This window comes from Topomyia yanbarensis, chromosome 2, assembly GCF_030247195.1.
Source record: "Topomyia yanbarensis strain Yona2022 chromosome 2, ASM3024719v1, whole genome shotgun sequence".
Taxonomy (NCBI): Eukaryota; Metazoa; Arthropoda; class Insecta; order Diptera; family Culicidae; genus Topomyia; species Topomyia yanbarensis.
The window spans coordinates 301,475,830-301,491,803 of record NC_080671.1 but is presented as its reverse complement, the minus strand read 5'-3'; the positions used below and the strand labels follow the sequence as shown (position 1 = coordinate 301,491,803).

Below are 15,974 nucleotides of genomic sequence, written 5' to 3'. Positions count from 1 at the left end.
TGATAATTAAATTAAAAGTTTTCCTATTAATTGCTGCGGAAGAACGTTTTTGTCTGTATAATGATGAAATACAGCTACATTTCATAGGACTTCAGTGCTATGCTAATATTTACCTTGTTTCGAACGTATTCATCTCAAGATGTACGGCATTTTATTAATAAAACTGGCAAAGTTGACATTTTTTAATAAATGTTACATTCTGAGGAGTCCGACAAAGTTAATGTTCGTGTCAATAGGAAATATTTTTTTATTATATATAGCTATACAAATAAATTAATAATTTTTAAACACACTTTTCAAAAATACAGAATTTTACCGCATTACCGCGCGGTGCGGTAAATGCAGCGCGGTTGCGGTAAGCGGTGCGGTTTTATGATTTTTTTACAGTTGCGGTGCGGACTATCCATTTACCGCCCACATCCGCACCGCGACGAACCCTAATATAAATTCACAGTTCATAAGGAAACAGATCGTAGACATGGCGACAGTTGTATTGCTTGCGGAATTGACATGTTATTCGAAAGCACCTTCGTTTCCATATAGACTACAATATCCTGCCTGAAGATTGGGAATGGAAAGAATCACACAAAAGTGTTATATCTAATAAGATTATCGTTTTACAAAGAGTATACGAGAAAACTGAACAAATTCAAAGAAAAATGAAGAAGATATATAAACTCAGTCATAAAAAAAATCGCCATTGACAAAAAATTATAAAAACACCATTTAGAATATGACGAAATACATAAGTAAAACCTCAGGATCTTGTGGACTGTCTGACCTACTAGAATGAACACAACATCATTTTTTTCATCTTTTTATTTTTTAGACGCAGTTCGAACTGTTCCGCATTCATTACAATGAAGATAGGATTGCGAAATATTTTACGAGTATAGATTATTGTAAATTCACAAAAATTGAATTTCCTTCATTCATTATTTTCTCTAAACTCCGATTCACATCAGTTAGTACCCAATTTGTACACTTTCTTATAGTGTTATTGTTGTTTTTCTACTCTGTACCCTTTTCATTTATGCGGCTGCATTTGATAGTGAAAGAACTTAAAATATATAGTTGAGACGGCTTGTTTGCTTCCGTTTTGATACATTAATTTCACATCTATGTTCCATCCTGCTTCCATCTGTCAGTGTATAGCAACGAAAGCAACGAGTTGGCATTCGATTCAGAAACCGCTGAAGGGTCTGATTGATATCTGAATTTTCTTCCAACTTTGCGATATAAGCAACAATTAGCGGTTGGCGTCTTTTCTGTTTTGTTCGATTGTTTAGTTTTAGTTACCACTTACTTGTATTAGTATTTTTAAGAAAGCACCAATTTCTATTAATATTTTTTTCTAAATCATTTATTGTCCAATATGTGGACAGTACAAAACCTTTGATTCAAAAATTGCCTGTGTATATCTTTATGTAAAAACTTCATCGAGTATAATTATTGTTTCCCAGATAAGTTTTAATTTTTCAATAAATTACTGTTGCTGATCTGTTGATGAGTGCTATATCTTACTAGCTGTCGTATGAGGATGAATTAATGTTAAAACCTTTTCTCGAACTAAACACACGTAACAAATGAGCCATAATTTAATTCGTTCGGGTTCAGACTAACTGGTCTTCTGCAAGAAGGTGAGAATGCATTTAGGGGTCATGCATAAATGACGTAGCATTTTAGGGGGTAGGGGGGGTACACCAAATTTGTGACGAAGTGTGACGAGGGGGAGGGTAGGGTCAGAAGTTGTGCGACGTAGCATTAAGTTTAATTTTTTGGCGGGCATCAAAACCCATTAATTAGAGAAAACAATTTAATGTTCCTCCATTCCTAAGTTGATTTTCACGCGGTTTTTCATTTTGTAAATTTTACTGTTCGCGGAATGGAAGGCTCGCAAAGAAAAGGATAGATTTTTCATGCGGATTTAAATTTTCACATTAGTTAGCTAATATTTCTAACTAGTAGACTTATTTTGGTAGCTGAATTAAATTTTCTTTCGGATTCAATCAAAGAAAATTTAGTAATTTAGTTGAGCTTATGCTTCCTAAAATCGTTGGCAGCTGCAGCTTTGTGAACTTTTCTTCATGCTTTATGACATGTAAAATTCTAAACAAAACTATCCACACTATATTTGTCATGAAATGGGCTTCTTTTGTGGGTAATTTGCTGTTATAATGAAAATGTTGATAAAAGTCGTCAAGCATTTTGTAAGGACATATATTTAAAAGAATTGAAAAACATATGTAATTTTTTCATCTCCCGGTCACGTTGCGGGGGGAGGGGGGGGGGGGTGGGGGGGTTAGAGATATGCTACGTCAATTACAAGGGGGAGGTTAGAATTTTGTGACCAAATGCTACGAGGGGGGAGGGAGGGGTCGAAAATCGCCAGAAAAAAGCTACGTCATTTGTGTACGGCCCCTTAATGATTTTTTTGCCAGATAGCACAAATCGTTTACAACAATAAATATCTGTATCTTAATTTTTCGTATCCGTATTTTCAGCCTATGGCACTCTTTCTTAATAAGTTTCTTTTTCAAAGCAATAATATACCTAACCTTACACAAGGTGTTCGAAAAATTAAGGTTTTTTAATATGTTCTGTATTGAAATAGAGAACAAAGGACGTACACATGTAGATAATATTTACGTCTAATTGATCATTTCTAATAGCTTTCGAATGATCATTGAACAAAATTCGTTAGAAAATTGATAGATCGTTTTGCGTGGAATTCACTATGTGTCGAACAAATTTCACTCAAGTATACGAGAAGCACTAAATAAGTTGATACAGTTTAAGATTAGCAAATCTGTGTCTTTAGTATGTGTAAAATATTTTAAATTTAGTATATTTGCATAATATTTTGCGATTTTTACTTCAATAAATTATGTTGCATGTTTGTAAAACTCATCACAATTGTGACTGTTTTGCAAATTTAGGCAGTATCCTGCCCATTCGTAGCATTATGGCGGACTATATGGTATAGGCCAGCACTTTGAGCTGATCCTCCCGCTCGTTTTCACATATGTCATATTATGACTAGTCCCAGTCTCTTGCTTCTCTGTTAGGCCAGATTGTATCCGGCCAACGCCACCAACTGTACCAAACAACTCGCTAAAATCTAATGTATCCGTCTGCACATAAAACCATTTCGCTATTTACATTACACTTCACTAACATTGCATGAGGACCCATTACACATTCGCTTGCAACGAACGGTTCTCCGAACTGTCATCAGACAGTCGGAAAACCCGTGAAGGGCCCAATCTTATAACCTCTGCTGCGGTGCAGTTGTCGTAAGCTGTGTCTTTTCACTTCGTTTTGGTGGCGGTGGCGGTGGTCGCTTCTTGATCAACCCACTAACCACTAACTGAGCTTTCGGATATACCGGCTCTATCCCCATATTGCTTCCAAGATTCTCATATAGACCCTCGGAGCCATAGTGTTCCTGCACCCAGTGACTAACGTTGGCCGATTCCCTGTAATAGTGTGATGAATAATTTTCGCTAGGTAAATCCCTGAATCCGAGTACTTCGTGTGGAGTTGTGGCGGGCTCAAGCTTACATTTTTGGGCAATTTGCCACTTTTTGTTTACCACCCTTTGTAAATCCTTCAAGAAATCTCGTGGAGGGTTTGAGGCTGAATCGCTCAACCTTTTTGGTGATGTGTAGGAGGTTGAGAGGCGCGTTGCTTCTGCTCTTGGTGGAGGGATCGGAGGAGTCGAGTAAATGTCACGAGATGTTCTACGCGGTGATAGTGGCAGTTCCTGGACCTCATCTTCAAAGCACACCTTCCGCCTCAGAAGCACCGGTGAATCGGCAAATGACACATTCTTGGCAGGAGCTGGTGGCGGTGTTTGGGCTGATACTGCATCTCCATTGTATGGCGGGGGTGCTTTATAGGGAGGCGCTTTCAGGGCGGATGGTTTCAAAGTTTTTGAGTAAATTGGTTCGATTTTTATACCATTACAGTTAGTAATGGGCGATGGAAGAGTTTGACTGTTGAATTTCATGATCGACTGTTTAATGTTGGTAGTAACTTCAAGATTCTCATTTGTTGAAGTTACGGTTTGCGATGTTGTAACCACCGGTGAAATCGCAGGTGCCGCGGCTTGGTAAATCTTAGCATTTTCCTCTACTATTGGGTGGGATTGCATGGATACTACATTTGGTGGAGGTGGCGGGGGAGGCAATGGCATTTGCATACTAACTAACGACAATTGAGATCCACTGAAACTATTATCTAGTTCATTTGGCGGAGGTGGCGGGGGTAGCGAGTCCAGCGATAAGGTCGAACCGGAAAAGTTTGTTCCGAGATCATCCGGCGGAGGCGGCAGTGAGAATGTTGAATCGGTCATACACGAAGGCATAGCCTCTAAGGAAGTTATTGGTTTCGTTGGCATTGGAGAAGATATATTAGTCCTTTGATTAGTACTATTGATACTATTCAGTAAGTTGTTATTTATGACTAATGTTGGCATCTGTTGTTGATTTACCGGAGTTCCTGGAACGCTATTAGTTGGTGTTGGTGTCGGTGTCGAAGCAGCAGAGCTCATACTCTCTATTGATCCACGATTATTAGCAGGTTTACGCTTTAATGTTCCACTATTGTTGCTCTCCTCACTTCTTCGTCGACTGTGGCGCCTGGTTAGTGTTCCTCCTCGTTCCGGTGAGGTAGGTGAGGAATCAGTTAATCGAGTAGTTTCACCTACTTCTTTCAACTGTCTGGTCATCGAAGTCAGTGGAAGATTTGGTTTCATCGATGGCTTTCGCTTGATTGTTCCAGTAGGAAATTCAGAATCGAATCCATTATTTTCATCTGATAAGCATCCGCTCGAGCTGGAACTCGAAGCCCGTGACAATCGACCGTTGTTATGAACAGGAACTAAATGATTGGTACCACTGCCACTACTGTTACTACTGCTACTGCTGCACTGAGAAGGAACCGAGGATACAATGCTGCCTATAGATCCACTACGGGCAGAAGAAAGTTTATCTAACTCTTCTCGAGCTAAATCTTCGGTCAGTGATCGATGGTTATCGAGCAATTTTTTACCATACTACAAAAATAAAACTTGAGTTTGTTTCAATGAATATTTATTAGGATTGACATAACTCACCTTGGTAACCCTGATTGCCGTGATCCACGTTTCTAACATAGCCGCGTCCTCGGCACAAAGCATCTTCACTGATCGTATACCTTTAGCACCCGGTGGAACTTTCGGGCATCGCAGCGCAAATGTGAAATCTGTCGGTGCTTTATGCTTCTTCTTCCAACCTAATCCTCGATAAACCTCATGACCAGCAAATAGAGCCAAGCATAGAAGATCCTTCACCGAACGCAGTTTCTGCTCCTTAGGATAGTAGTGCAGACCAGATGCGCGCAATACGAAATGATACTTTTTCCAACCCTTCTTAGAATCACTCTTTAAATACAGTGGTCCTTCTAGTGGAATTTGGTTCAAGCTGGAGAAGAACTCATCTAGAAGCATCACCCTAGAAATTATCAAAACAAACATTTATACGACATGTTCGGTGCATCTATTAGCCGCCACTTACCTAGTGTGCTCGTCGTGGTCACTTCCAGGCGCCATCTGTGTTCCCGGAAGAAACAATTCCGGCGACTTGAAGAGCGAAACTTTGTCAAGACGCTGCAGAAATAGAACTTTATTCTTCGAATCCCTGCTCCATAACATCAAATTGTCGACCAGAAGCTCGTGATCTTCGAACAATCTTTCCATTTGATATTCTGGCAGATGTTCAACGATCGCCCAGCTCGGTTCCATCTGAACGTGGTTCTTGTCGGCGAGCAACCGCGTAACATGTCCACAGGTCATCGTTTCATCTACCAGTAACGATTTTGACGCGCCGTCAGCCGAAAAGGCCTTCACGAAAAGTCGTCTTACTGTAGCTTGTTCCAACTTTTGTAGCGCGAGATGAATTTTTGCTTGCTTTCCAGAATCAACCGCATTCTGGACATTCTGTTGTAGATTCTTCAAATGCGAACTAACACTACTGGATGCAGACGATTCACTTGACATGAGTGAAACGGTATCACTGAACGCGGAGTCATTGTCTGGACTGTCTGTTCGAGGCTCTCGCAAACTGCTTATACTAGCAGTACTATCTGGAACGCTGCTGCAGCCACTCTCAGACGAAATTGTTGTATTTGTAGCTGCTGAAATCGTAGAATTAGTACGACAGTGGGTTCGACCCTGACGTAATTCGCCTCGCTGCTCCAACAAACTGAGTTCTCCTAGGATTGCATCCAACTCAGCTTCATGTGTTTCCTCCAAGTTCGCCATTGAGAAGCGATATGAATCAGTGCGCTCGGTTGAGGTATTACTTTTGGGACGCAATCTAGTGACTGAAGCTGCAACGGCTGGATTTGAAATTTCTAAACCCTGCAAAAAAGAAAACAAGAAACAAAATGATTAACTGTGGATAAGATTTTGGCGCCTTTGCTTATCGGAAGATCATGTAAAAAATAGATGGTGATTAAATTTAAACCATTTTGCTGAAACAATTGATGGGAGGACGGTGTCTTCAATACGCAGTAAAATGTTGAAGGCTAAGTGTCGATTCATATAAGACGATAATTCATTTGTGTGACAAGGAAATATTGAGGCAATATAACCAACCCCTGTGGTGAGCTTGAGCATTCTCTATCCCACATAAGTTGCTCGAAGCAAGTAGGAGAAAATCACGTTCGAAAAGAAAAGAATCCTCAAGGAACCTCGGAGGAGAATGGCCACACACGTGCGTCTAAGCAGGTATGTTCAACTTTCACAGAATTCAAAAGACGGAGCTGTCAATTGCATAAATTAAGACGACAAAATGAAATGCCGCCTTCGATTCAATTCAAAACGGAATAGTCAAAGGGAATTGTTCCAGTGGGCGATGAAATACTCTATCCCCCGTTTCAGCGATGCACAGCCATGGCTTCGCTTGCCAAGAAATCGATTACAGCCAGATAAATAAATATTAATCATTAGGCGATGTTTTGGATAAATAGATAATTTTAATATTTGTCTCAATAGGACAGATGCACCCAATTTTAACTTTGCTACTATGACAGATTAAATCGAGGGTTATCAACGTTTAGTACAGTAATTTTGCAGTTATTTTGGACAATTTAAATATATGCAAAACTACGTGTTTTGCTTAAATCCACACGATTTAACTCGTCTTGCAGATATTGTTGTAGTTTTTCACGTTGATAGAAAGTCACGGTTTCATTAAAGGAAAAAAATATTTATTTTCATGCTAATATTGTCAAGAATACACGACGTGGTACGATCATTTAAATAAAAATGTAAAATGTTGTTCACGCTATAATTGTGATTATGATTTCAAGCTGTTTTTAATTAATTTTTTAATTATAGTATTGTGGATTTACAACCGTTCTTAGTTAGCGGAGCGTAGCTAAAATATCTCAATTAATCGAACACAATCAGAATCTACAGTTTTGGTGCAGAGGTGCCTTCTGTTTGTGCTCGACGGGTTGACTTATGTTGGCTTCAGTCTTTGCGTAACTGTTCTTTACAAACTGTGTTATGCAGATCCTGGACAAAGAAAGCCCATTGCAATCAATACGCAGTTTAACCAAGCCGCCAGAAGCAGTATCATAAATTGAAAACTTTTTTACAACACTGCTGCCAAGGTTTTGAATTATGGCATTGGCAATCATAACCGGAAAACTGTCAAAGCGGAACTAGAGCATTGCGTACCACCATTATATATTTGGGAAAATTGCTGGGCTTTCAACTATGTCAATTTTTTTACTTTCAGGAGATGTGCACTTAACAAGATAATTGATAGATTTAGATAGGGTGTGAAGCCTATTTTCAGCTATTATCATTGTCTCCTCACCCATTTGAAGTATTTGATGAGAGCAATGTTATTATCAATGCTCATCGCATTAGTCAATTTTTTATTCCGAGATCACCATTTTTAAATTCTCTCTGAAGGTCAGCCATGTACAGTAGCGCTCAAAAGTCTTTTGTAGGTGGTATTTCGTCCGTAATATTGGCATCTCTGTCATCGACAAAGAAGTGCAAAAAAGTCTAACGACGAAAATTGTTTAAACAAACCCCTGTTTACATTTTCTTGTGTAAAAAGTAGTGGAGCTAGTGGTAAGCTGTGAAAAAAAATTCAAGCGTCTTAAAACAGGCCCATAAGTGTTTTGTAGGTTCTTTCGAGTTGTCAAACTATTTAGGACCTGCATGTTTAGAGATAGAGTATATTTTAATTAAAAATTTTACTTACAGAATATGTTTTCAAAAATGCACCATATTTTAAAACTTGTAGGACCTACAAAGTTAGTATCTTTAGAAAATGTACTGACATGTCTTTGTCGAAGACACCATCTTTCTATTTCGTGCCATTAAAAAGTTGATAACAGCGCCGCCCTAGCGACTGAATCCCGAACTAATATGAAATGATCAAATAAAGCGCTAGATGCCATGTAATAACTTTGCCAAAGACACCATAACTCGAAAGATAAGTAAAGGACGATTTTGTACGTCATTTCGCAGAAAATGAAGTACCTACAAAAGACTTTTGAGCACTACTGTAGGTGTCGGTCGCAGTGGAGTGATGTGATTAATTATGTCTAATTTTCTTTTGGCTCTCTTCTTCGGCTGTACCTTTGATTTGCCTGTCGTGGTTCATGGTACACTAATCGCCAAATGCTTTAAACTATTGTAGGAGAAGTCCGAAATTTTCGATTGAGTGAAACAGACGAAATATCTTGATATCGCTCACGTAAAACAGTCGGGAAGACTTCAGCACACCATTCAAGTAAAATAAAAACATCAACGATCCCAAGTTGCTTCCTTTGGATATTTCTAACGTAGAGGTGATTATGATTGTAGATGTTCAGGAAACTCCAATTATATTTTCGATTTCAATATCGTGGTTCACCTAATCGAAAGCTAAAGATGTGTACAAATTGTAATTTATGCCTAGGGCGTAAACTATTTTTCGCAAGCATAAATGATGATAACACTTCGAAACCTATCAATCCATCACTTTTGATAGTCACAACCTAACTAGTTCTCTATCACTCTCTTATCACATTTATCATTTCCAACCATATTTTTACAGATATATAATTAGCATCAATAATTAAAGTAATAAAGATTGTAATCATTAATTCTCTTTGTTGTGCAGGAGTATAGACGCTACCGAACGTCCAAGTGCAGCCATGTCGACACAATATAATGAGCCTGAAGAACAGCTTCGAGACAAAACTCGTTGACGTAATTTGATAGTGATTAACGACAGATTTTTCTTGATTAAATTTAACGTAAATATGCGTTTTATGTGGCATCGACAATAAGTTCACAAGGGACAGGAAGACGTAAAGTATTTTTAATGGTAAAAGGCATAGTACTCAAGAAAGAGCGAGACTGTTCCGGCTCCTGCGGTAGAAGACAAAGGTTTGAGTCGTACGAAACTCTAAGCTTGCCGATATGTTTTTATTCCACGCTGTTCTAAACTTTTTTCCTCCGTTGTCTCACTCGAAGCTCAGAAGTGGAAAAGACGCCACAGTGATACCTTCCATACAAAAGTCGGACAAAACTTCAAAAGTGGCCCAAATTTGATGAAACTTCACATCAAGGTAATTTTGTGACGCTAAATTCATATTTGATGTTTATTTTTTGTTTTTTTTTTGTTACCTCAAACTTTTGGCACTTAGGGTGGTTCGAAAATTCAACACTTCATTTTCAAAAAAATAAGAGCGATGAATTTTTTAGCTAAATACACATTTTTTCAATTGTTGATAATGATAAGACACATCTATAAATTATATTGCGAACCCTGGGTAGTCAAAGGCTACATGCGTCTCCTTCAGACATATCATGAAAAATCACATTTTTTCATACCTCGGCAGAAAGGGGCAAAACAAGATATTCATTTTCGGAAAGTACTCTAATTTTCAAGTAACAAGAACAACAAGCGATCTTTCCGAACCGTTTCAAAAAAAAGTAAAAGTAAGTTATGACTTTAACTTTAAATTATTGCACGATTTATTTTTTGTTTTTCATGTCTGAGCGAGAAGAAAGGCTTGTATCGACTAAATCGCATGGCAGCTATAATTCCAGGGAATAACCTTTCAAATGAAATCAGTTTGACCTCAATCGGAATCTTAACTAAAAAGATATATCCATTTGAATAACTTAGGTTTGAAAATTTTTCTTCATAATTCATCATCTATTTCACCTTTGAAGCTCTGTAAAAAATCGAACTCTCGTCCTCATGACTTAATATTTTGAGAAGACTCTATGCAACCTGTTAGGAAACAGAGAAAAATATTAAATCATGAAAAATCTAAAATAAAATTTTGAGGTTTGTCCGGCTAGGCGACACTGTGATGCGTGTTGCGGTCTAGGCTCCACATCTTGAAGGGAACATTCCAAGATTCCTTTAACCCGCTCAGTAAGACATTCAATCGAAACGGGCATGACTATCAGGTAAGATATGGAGAAAGGTCATCAGAGAAGCTAACCCACACCTTCAAACTAGTCGAAAGGATTAGTGGCGACGCCGGCATGGAGTATGGTCTAGAAAAATGCCGATCTGCTCAGCTACTATCAGGGAGATTGGTCGACACTGAAAGCTGCGAGATCGACGAAGGTAAGATGATTCGGGACACGTTTCGTGGTGAATCGTATAAGTACCTCGGATCCTGGCAACTCCGCGGGATCCGCCACACCGATATCAAGTTTAAACTGTGAGATAAGTTCTTGAGTTGAGTTAACTGTGTCTTTAAGTCTTTCCTGTAGGCTAGGAATGAAGTCAGAGCAATCAAAACGTTTGCTGTGCCCGTGTTGACCTACAGTTTCGGCGTCGTAATGTGAAGTCGGACTGACCTGGAAGGTCTTGAGAGCAAATTGAGGATGGCGTTAACGCAAGTGGGAAGCCACCAACTTCAGTCGGCGCTGGAACAATTCACATTGCCACGATACAAGGACTAGTAAACATCCAGGCACTATGCGTAGCGCAGGTACTACGACTTTGTGAATACTTTGAGGAAAATTCCAATCAACATAGAGTATATCAAGCAGTTTGTGCTGCGAACCGCAACTATAGCGCACTTAGCGGAAGCGATCTACAAACTTAACTGCAAACTGCAAGGAAGAATAAAGCTGTGCACGGTGCCCACACCCACCAGTTAAAGCAACCGCATATCGACAAGGCTGCATCGAACCTATGGCTCAAGCGAGGTAAATTCTTTTTAGTGATCGAGTCCGACATGATAGCCATTTTAGGATATTTCAGGAAGTATGTTTGCCACCAAGACATCAAGGATATTTGCCGGGTGTGCCATTCGCCTTTTCTGAGAAAATGGCCCGTTTCAATCTGTACTGGGATCGCACTGTTATATCGGACCAATTCCTACACCACAACCGACTAATCCATGACAAGGCTCGACGTCGTCGTTCCTCTCGACCACAATCTGGTAGATTCTCACGGTGGAAAAATTGACAGATATCGCTCACTAGCCGTTCACTGGGTAGTAAATCGCTAACACAGACATGCGCCGTGTCGCTTATTCCTCCTTTTATAAACTGATAACATGTTCGCGGATTTCCAGAAAAATATAAAAATGTCACTAGCAGTAGATGCTTTAAAAATATGAAGAAGTGGAGTCACTATTGTTGATGTGCCTTATCAGTATAACTGAAGGTAATATGTTTGGAATGATTTAAGTTGGAAGAAAGTTCTTGTAAGCTTCGCAGCATCCACAACGATTGCACACCGAGTTCGACCCGCAAGCGAATATCAAAGATAGCATCATAAGTTAGCTCAAGCGTATTGAATGTCGATTGTTAATAAGTATTCATAGAAAACTTGTGCACATATTTGCAATTTACCTAAATGTTTCTAAAGCAATTGAATATGAAAGTATCAGAAATAATTCTGTCTAAGGAGCATAGTTTTAAACGCGGTTACGGTTTTTGTCAAAAATCTGAAGTTTGTACGCTCTTTTTTTGTCTCGAAGGTTGAAGGTGCTTACTTTTTTCCTTTTCAACATAAATTGTCGCAATATTTTTCGTCATCCAAAGTTGCCTAATCCCTTGACGTATGTTTGGATTTTATCACGATACAATGATTTTTTATGTACCACTACGTGTAGAGCTTCCAAAATCCGGTTTAAAACGTCGACATTATGTTCCACATCCCTATTCGGTGTAGACGATGTTAACATGAAATCCAAACGTTTTAATGTTTTTTTACGAAACCAATCGCCACTTTGGATAGACTTGTAGCATAACTAACTGACAAGAGCTTGAATTTGGCTACATCTTCTCGACCATCTTGGGGTCCAGCAGACCAGCTTTATCTTCGTTTCCAGCGCTCCGTTTGACAGACACACGTTTTTATCACACGAGACATTGGACTCTCACTGTAAGTGTACATAATTTGTCTATGCATAAATTGCTATTTCATCGATTTCGTGGCCTTGCGTACTTCATTGATTGGCATGAAGTTATTGGATCCCCGTCATGTTTTTTTGAGATCACGCATTTAAACAAAAAACTTTCACTTCAAGAATCACAGATCGCTGCTCTGATACTAGCCTGTACCATATATTATGTTCGCAATTATATGTCATTTAAACCAAAAACCAAGCAAGAATGCAGCTAATATCATTCTAAGAACGTGTCTTACATTTGTCGACATTTTTGATCCGTTCGCACTAGATTCTTGGTCATTGTGTAAAAACGCAGCTTGTTAAATTAATTGGCCTTATCCGCTTAATCAATAGCTCAAATACCGCTCGGTAAGTGTCGTATGTGATTTTCATTCCACTGCATCGACACTCGTAGTACGTAGCAACAGCAACGAGATTGACCGACGATTTGCATGCCAAAGCTAATCAACGTTAGCTCCGGGTAGTAGCAGCCTAGCAAAACAGTGGTCAACGGTTCAGTGTGGGCAAGAAACGGACACATTATTCCACATAGTAACGCTCCACGCAGACAAGGTCTCGAACAGTTTTTACCATTCCAAGCGAACACTTTTTGCTCCTTTCAGTGAGGTTAGCTCGTCACGTATCAATCATTTTACTTTCCTCCAGAACAGGTATATATACATATTATGGAATTAAAACTCATGTCATGCGTCAATATCGACAGAACACGGAAGGGCCTATCCGCGTTTGATTCTATATGATACATATCCCCACGTGAACAACATGCCGTCATTGTGGTTGTGAAGGTCTAATGCACCGAGAATCAGGTTTATATTTCCCTTGTGCGTCTGGCATGAGCGAAAAAAGTTTCTTCTATAAGGCGGTCGCCCTCTTTCCTTCCAGCATTAGGTGCCGCCATTTATCGGCTGGTTTGCTTCTACTGCGTGCAATGTCATTTTAACCATCCGAAGCGGGTGGCCTGTATTGGTCTTCGTCAAATAACTTGCATTGGCACTTGCATGATGGTAATTACATTTTTTAGAAAAGATTCATTTTATTTGAAATATAGAGGTTGCTGCATACTCTCCAACAAAGTTGACTATCATTGAAAAATACCTCAAATGGCGACAAAAACTGCTATATCGTACGCATAGAATCAAGCAAAGAACGAGAAAAAATGCAACACGGATTATGTAATTACCGGTTTGAAACTCCTTTGCTGACATTTCACGAGAAATCACTGGAGGTTGATCCTATAATCCTCATCTATCGCTGACAGCAAATCAGAATCGATAACGAAACATCCGGCAGCATATTACCGGTATCAGAATCGACAATTACCCTTCAAAGAAGAGGCAAGTATGAGGTAGAGAGTAATTGAGTACATTTATGAAGCAGGACTATGCCAGTTTTGAGATCTGTATACTTTTGCAATACTTCTACATTACTAATGTCTTTACGCCGTATTATAACACTGTTCACCGTCCCAAAGGAACAAACATTCCAGCTAAAGAATGATTCAAGATGTTTAAAGGAACACAAATTCAAACCTGATTGCGACATTCCTGGTGCAAAAGATGCAGACAGTCTGAACTTTTCCCTTTTCGACAAACTCAAAGGTGGACGAGAAAATATTCTTTTCCCCATCTGCTACACTAAATCGACACAACTCGACTGTCTCGCAGTCCGTCTCGAAGTTAAGAGCGAAACTGAGCTGCATACACGCGAAACCCAGACAAATCTCGTCACAACCACCAGCAAACAGTTCGTACTTCCCACTGCGCGCAACAGCACTGCACAATCACGAGCAAAATGCATTGCTCTCAATAATCCAGATGTTACATTTTGTCCACTGAGAAACACCCACATCTCACCGTTCTGCTTTAATTACCGGTCAAATACGGGTACATACAGCGTCACACATACCTTATCGAACTGAAATGTGCACATGACTAGTTCACGTGCACACAAACACACTCTAGGAATAACAAATTTTCCCGGTTACACATATGGCTTTTCACGCACGCCTGCTAGACCTAGAGACACGAAAAACCGTGCAGACTCATCCAAATTTCAGCATAAACGAAATAAAATAAACACAAAAAGTATTCCTAGCTTGCCAACGACGCTCGTGTTCTGCCCACACTTTGCTTATACCGTAAAGCAAGCATTTAAATGGAACCGGGTCATGAAAAGAAACTAACGGTGTTTGGGAGGTTCGGAAGCAGGCGGGATACTTTTCCGATCGTGCAGCAGTCTCGCATTGACACGGAAAATATAATCCCCAGCGAGCGAGCCGACTTTAGCGACCACGGCGTCGTGACTTGAATCACAATTCCGGCTATAGCCGATTGTGTGCCACAAACTGAGGAAAGATTAATTCTCTCTCCCTACATGCTCGCCATTCAAACACAGCAGCGTTTTAATGTTCACCGGTGGTTTATGTGTCATAGCCGATACGGTTCCCGGAGCGTAGAGGAAATGTCACTAAGCAGCAACCAAGAGGGAAAGGAAATTGCATTTAATGCATATGAGATGGATGCAACATTGTGACACCGTTGAGCGTTCCTGACACAATAGAACTATATATGCACTTTCGTTGCAGTAGTCTTACTATCATCGTTTGCCAGTGCGGAAATATTTCTTGAAAAATGCATAACAGCAGCGTGAGTTAGTTTTGGTTAGCAGGTCAACAAATATAATATAATTGAATCCATAATTCGAACGTTATTTCAACATTTACATTCAAAACTGCAGTTACAGATTGGACTCGATTACTTGGAGATTTCGTTAAAAAACTCACCCCGGATAATCGAGTCGAACTTTTTTGTGTTATGTTATGAATTTAAGCTTTATTCGCGAAGAAATTAGAAATAAAATATTCAGCGCAAATGTTTCTATTATGGTAAATGAAAATGTACCGGTTTCGACCCTAGTCGATTATTCAGAATTTCAAGGTGTGAAGGTTTCAGTTGGTTTTCATTTTTTATTTATATTAGTAACGAATTAACGGTATGAATCAAATGTTTATAGCTATTTGTGCAATAATTCTTAGATAAATTTTTTAATAGCTTGTCTTTTGCAATACAGGTCAAACTCGATTTGTCGGGGCTTCGATTTTACGAGGTAAATGATTCAATTACTCGTATACTAGAAAAAATAAAGTAAGTAATTAACCTGGGAGTCGTCTGTTTCTTGGCTCCATTTTAATTTTCTTGGTGGTGTTACATTTTGTCCACATATCACAGCTATCGTTCCTTTTAACCCTCATTCTAGTTAGAAGAGGGCGCGTTGCGCCTCCACAAAGAGATCCTTGTCCTTGTCCTAGTAGCATCATTTAGTCATGTGATCACTATTGTCATGTGATCACTACGCATGTAGTAGGGTAATTTCGGGAGAGAGATCCCGCGTCAGGAGAGATGCCGCACTCTCTATATCTCGTATATGGGGTCACTTTTATACGGTAATATGATATTGTGAGTTTGTCTTTCGAAGAATTATAACTCTAGAGATGTAAAATAATCCTTTTTAATTACTCACGAAAATTTTAT

General features: G+C 39.3%; 1 protein-coding gene across 5 annotated transcripts in view; it reads right to left on the bottom strand.

Annotated features, from left to right (window-relative positions):
• Nucleotides 1-797: 797 nt before the first annotated feature.
• The window catches only part of LOC131683385 (abnormal cell migration protein 10), a 164,597-nt gene continuing 149,420 nt past the window's right edge, over nt 798-15,974 (bottom strand). For 3 of the 5 annotated variants that reach the window (XM_058965310.1, XM_058965311.1, XM_058965313.1), the window contains 3 exons: nt 5,559-6,403; nt 5,120-5,495; nt 798-5,059 (listed from right to left, as the gene is read on the bottom strand). In XM_058965310.1, the coding sequence (XP_058821293.1) occupies nt 3,269-5,059; nt 5,120-5,495; nt 5,559-6,403 (3,012 nt within the window). In that variant the 3' untranslated portion in view covers nt 798-3,268. Of the gene's footprint in view, nt 5,060-5,119; nt 5,496-5,558; nt 6,404-13,624; nt 13,680-13,973; nt 14,131-15,974 lie in introns of those variants that run through there. The other 2 variants (XM_058965312.1, XM_058965314.1) reach the window with 2 other exon arrangements.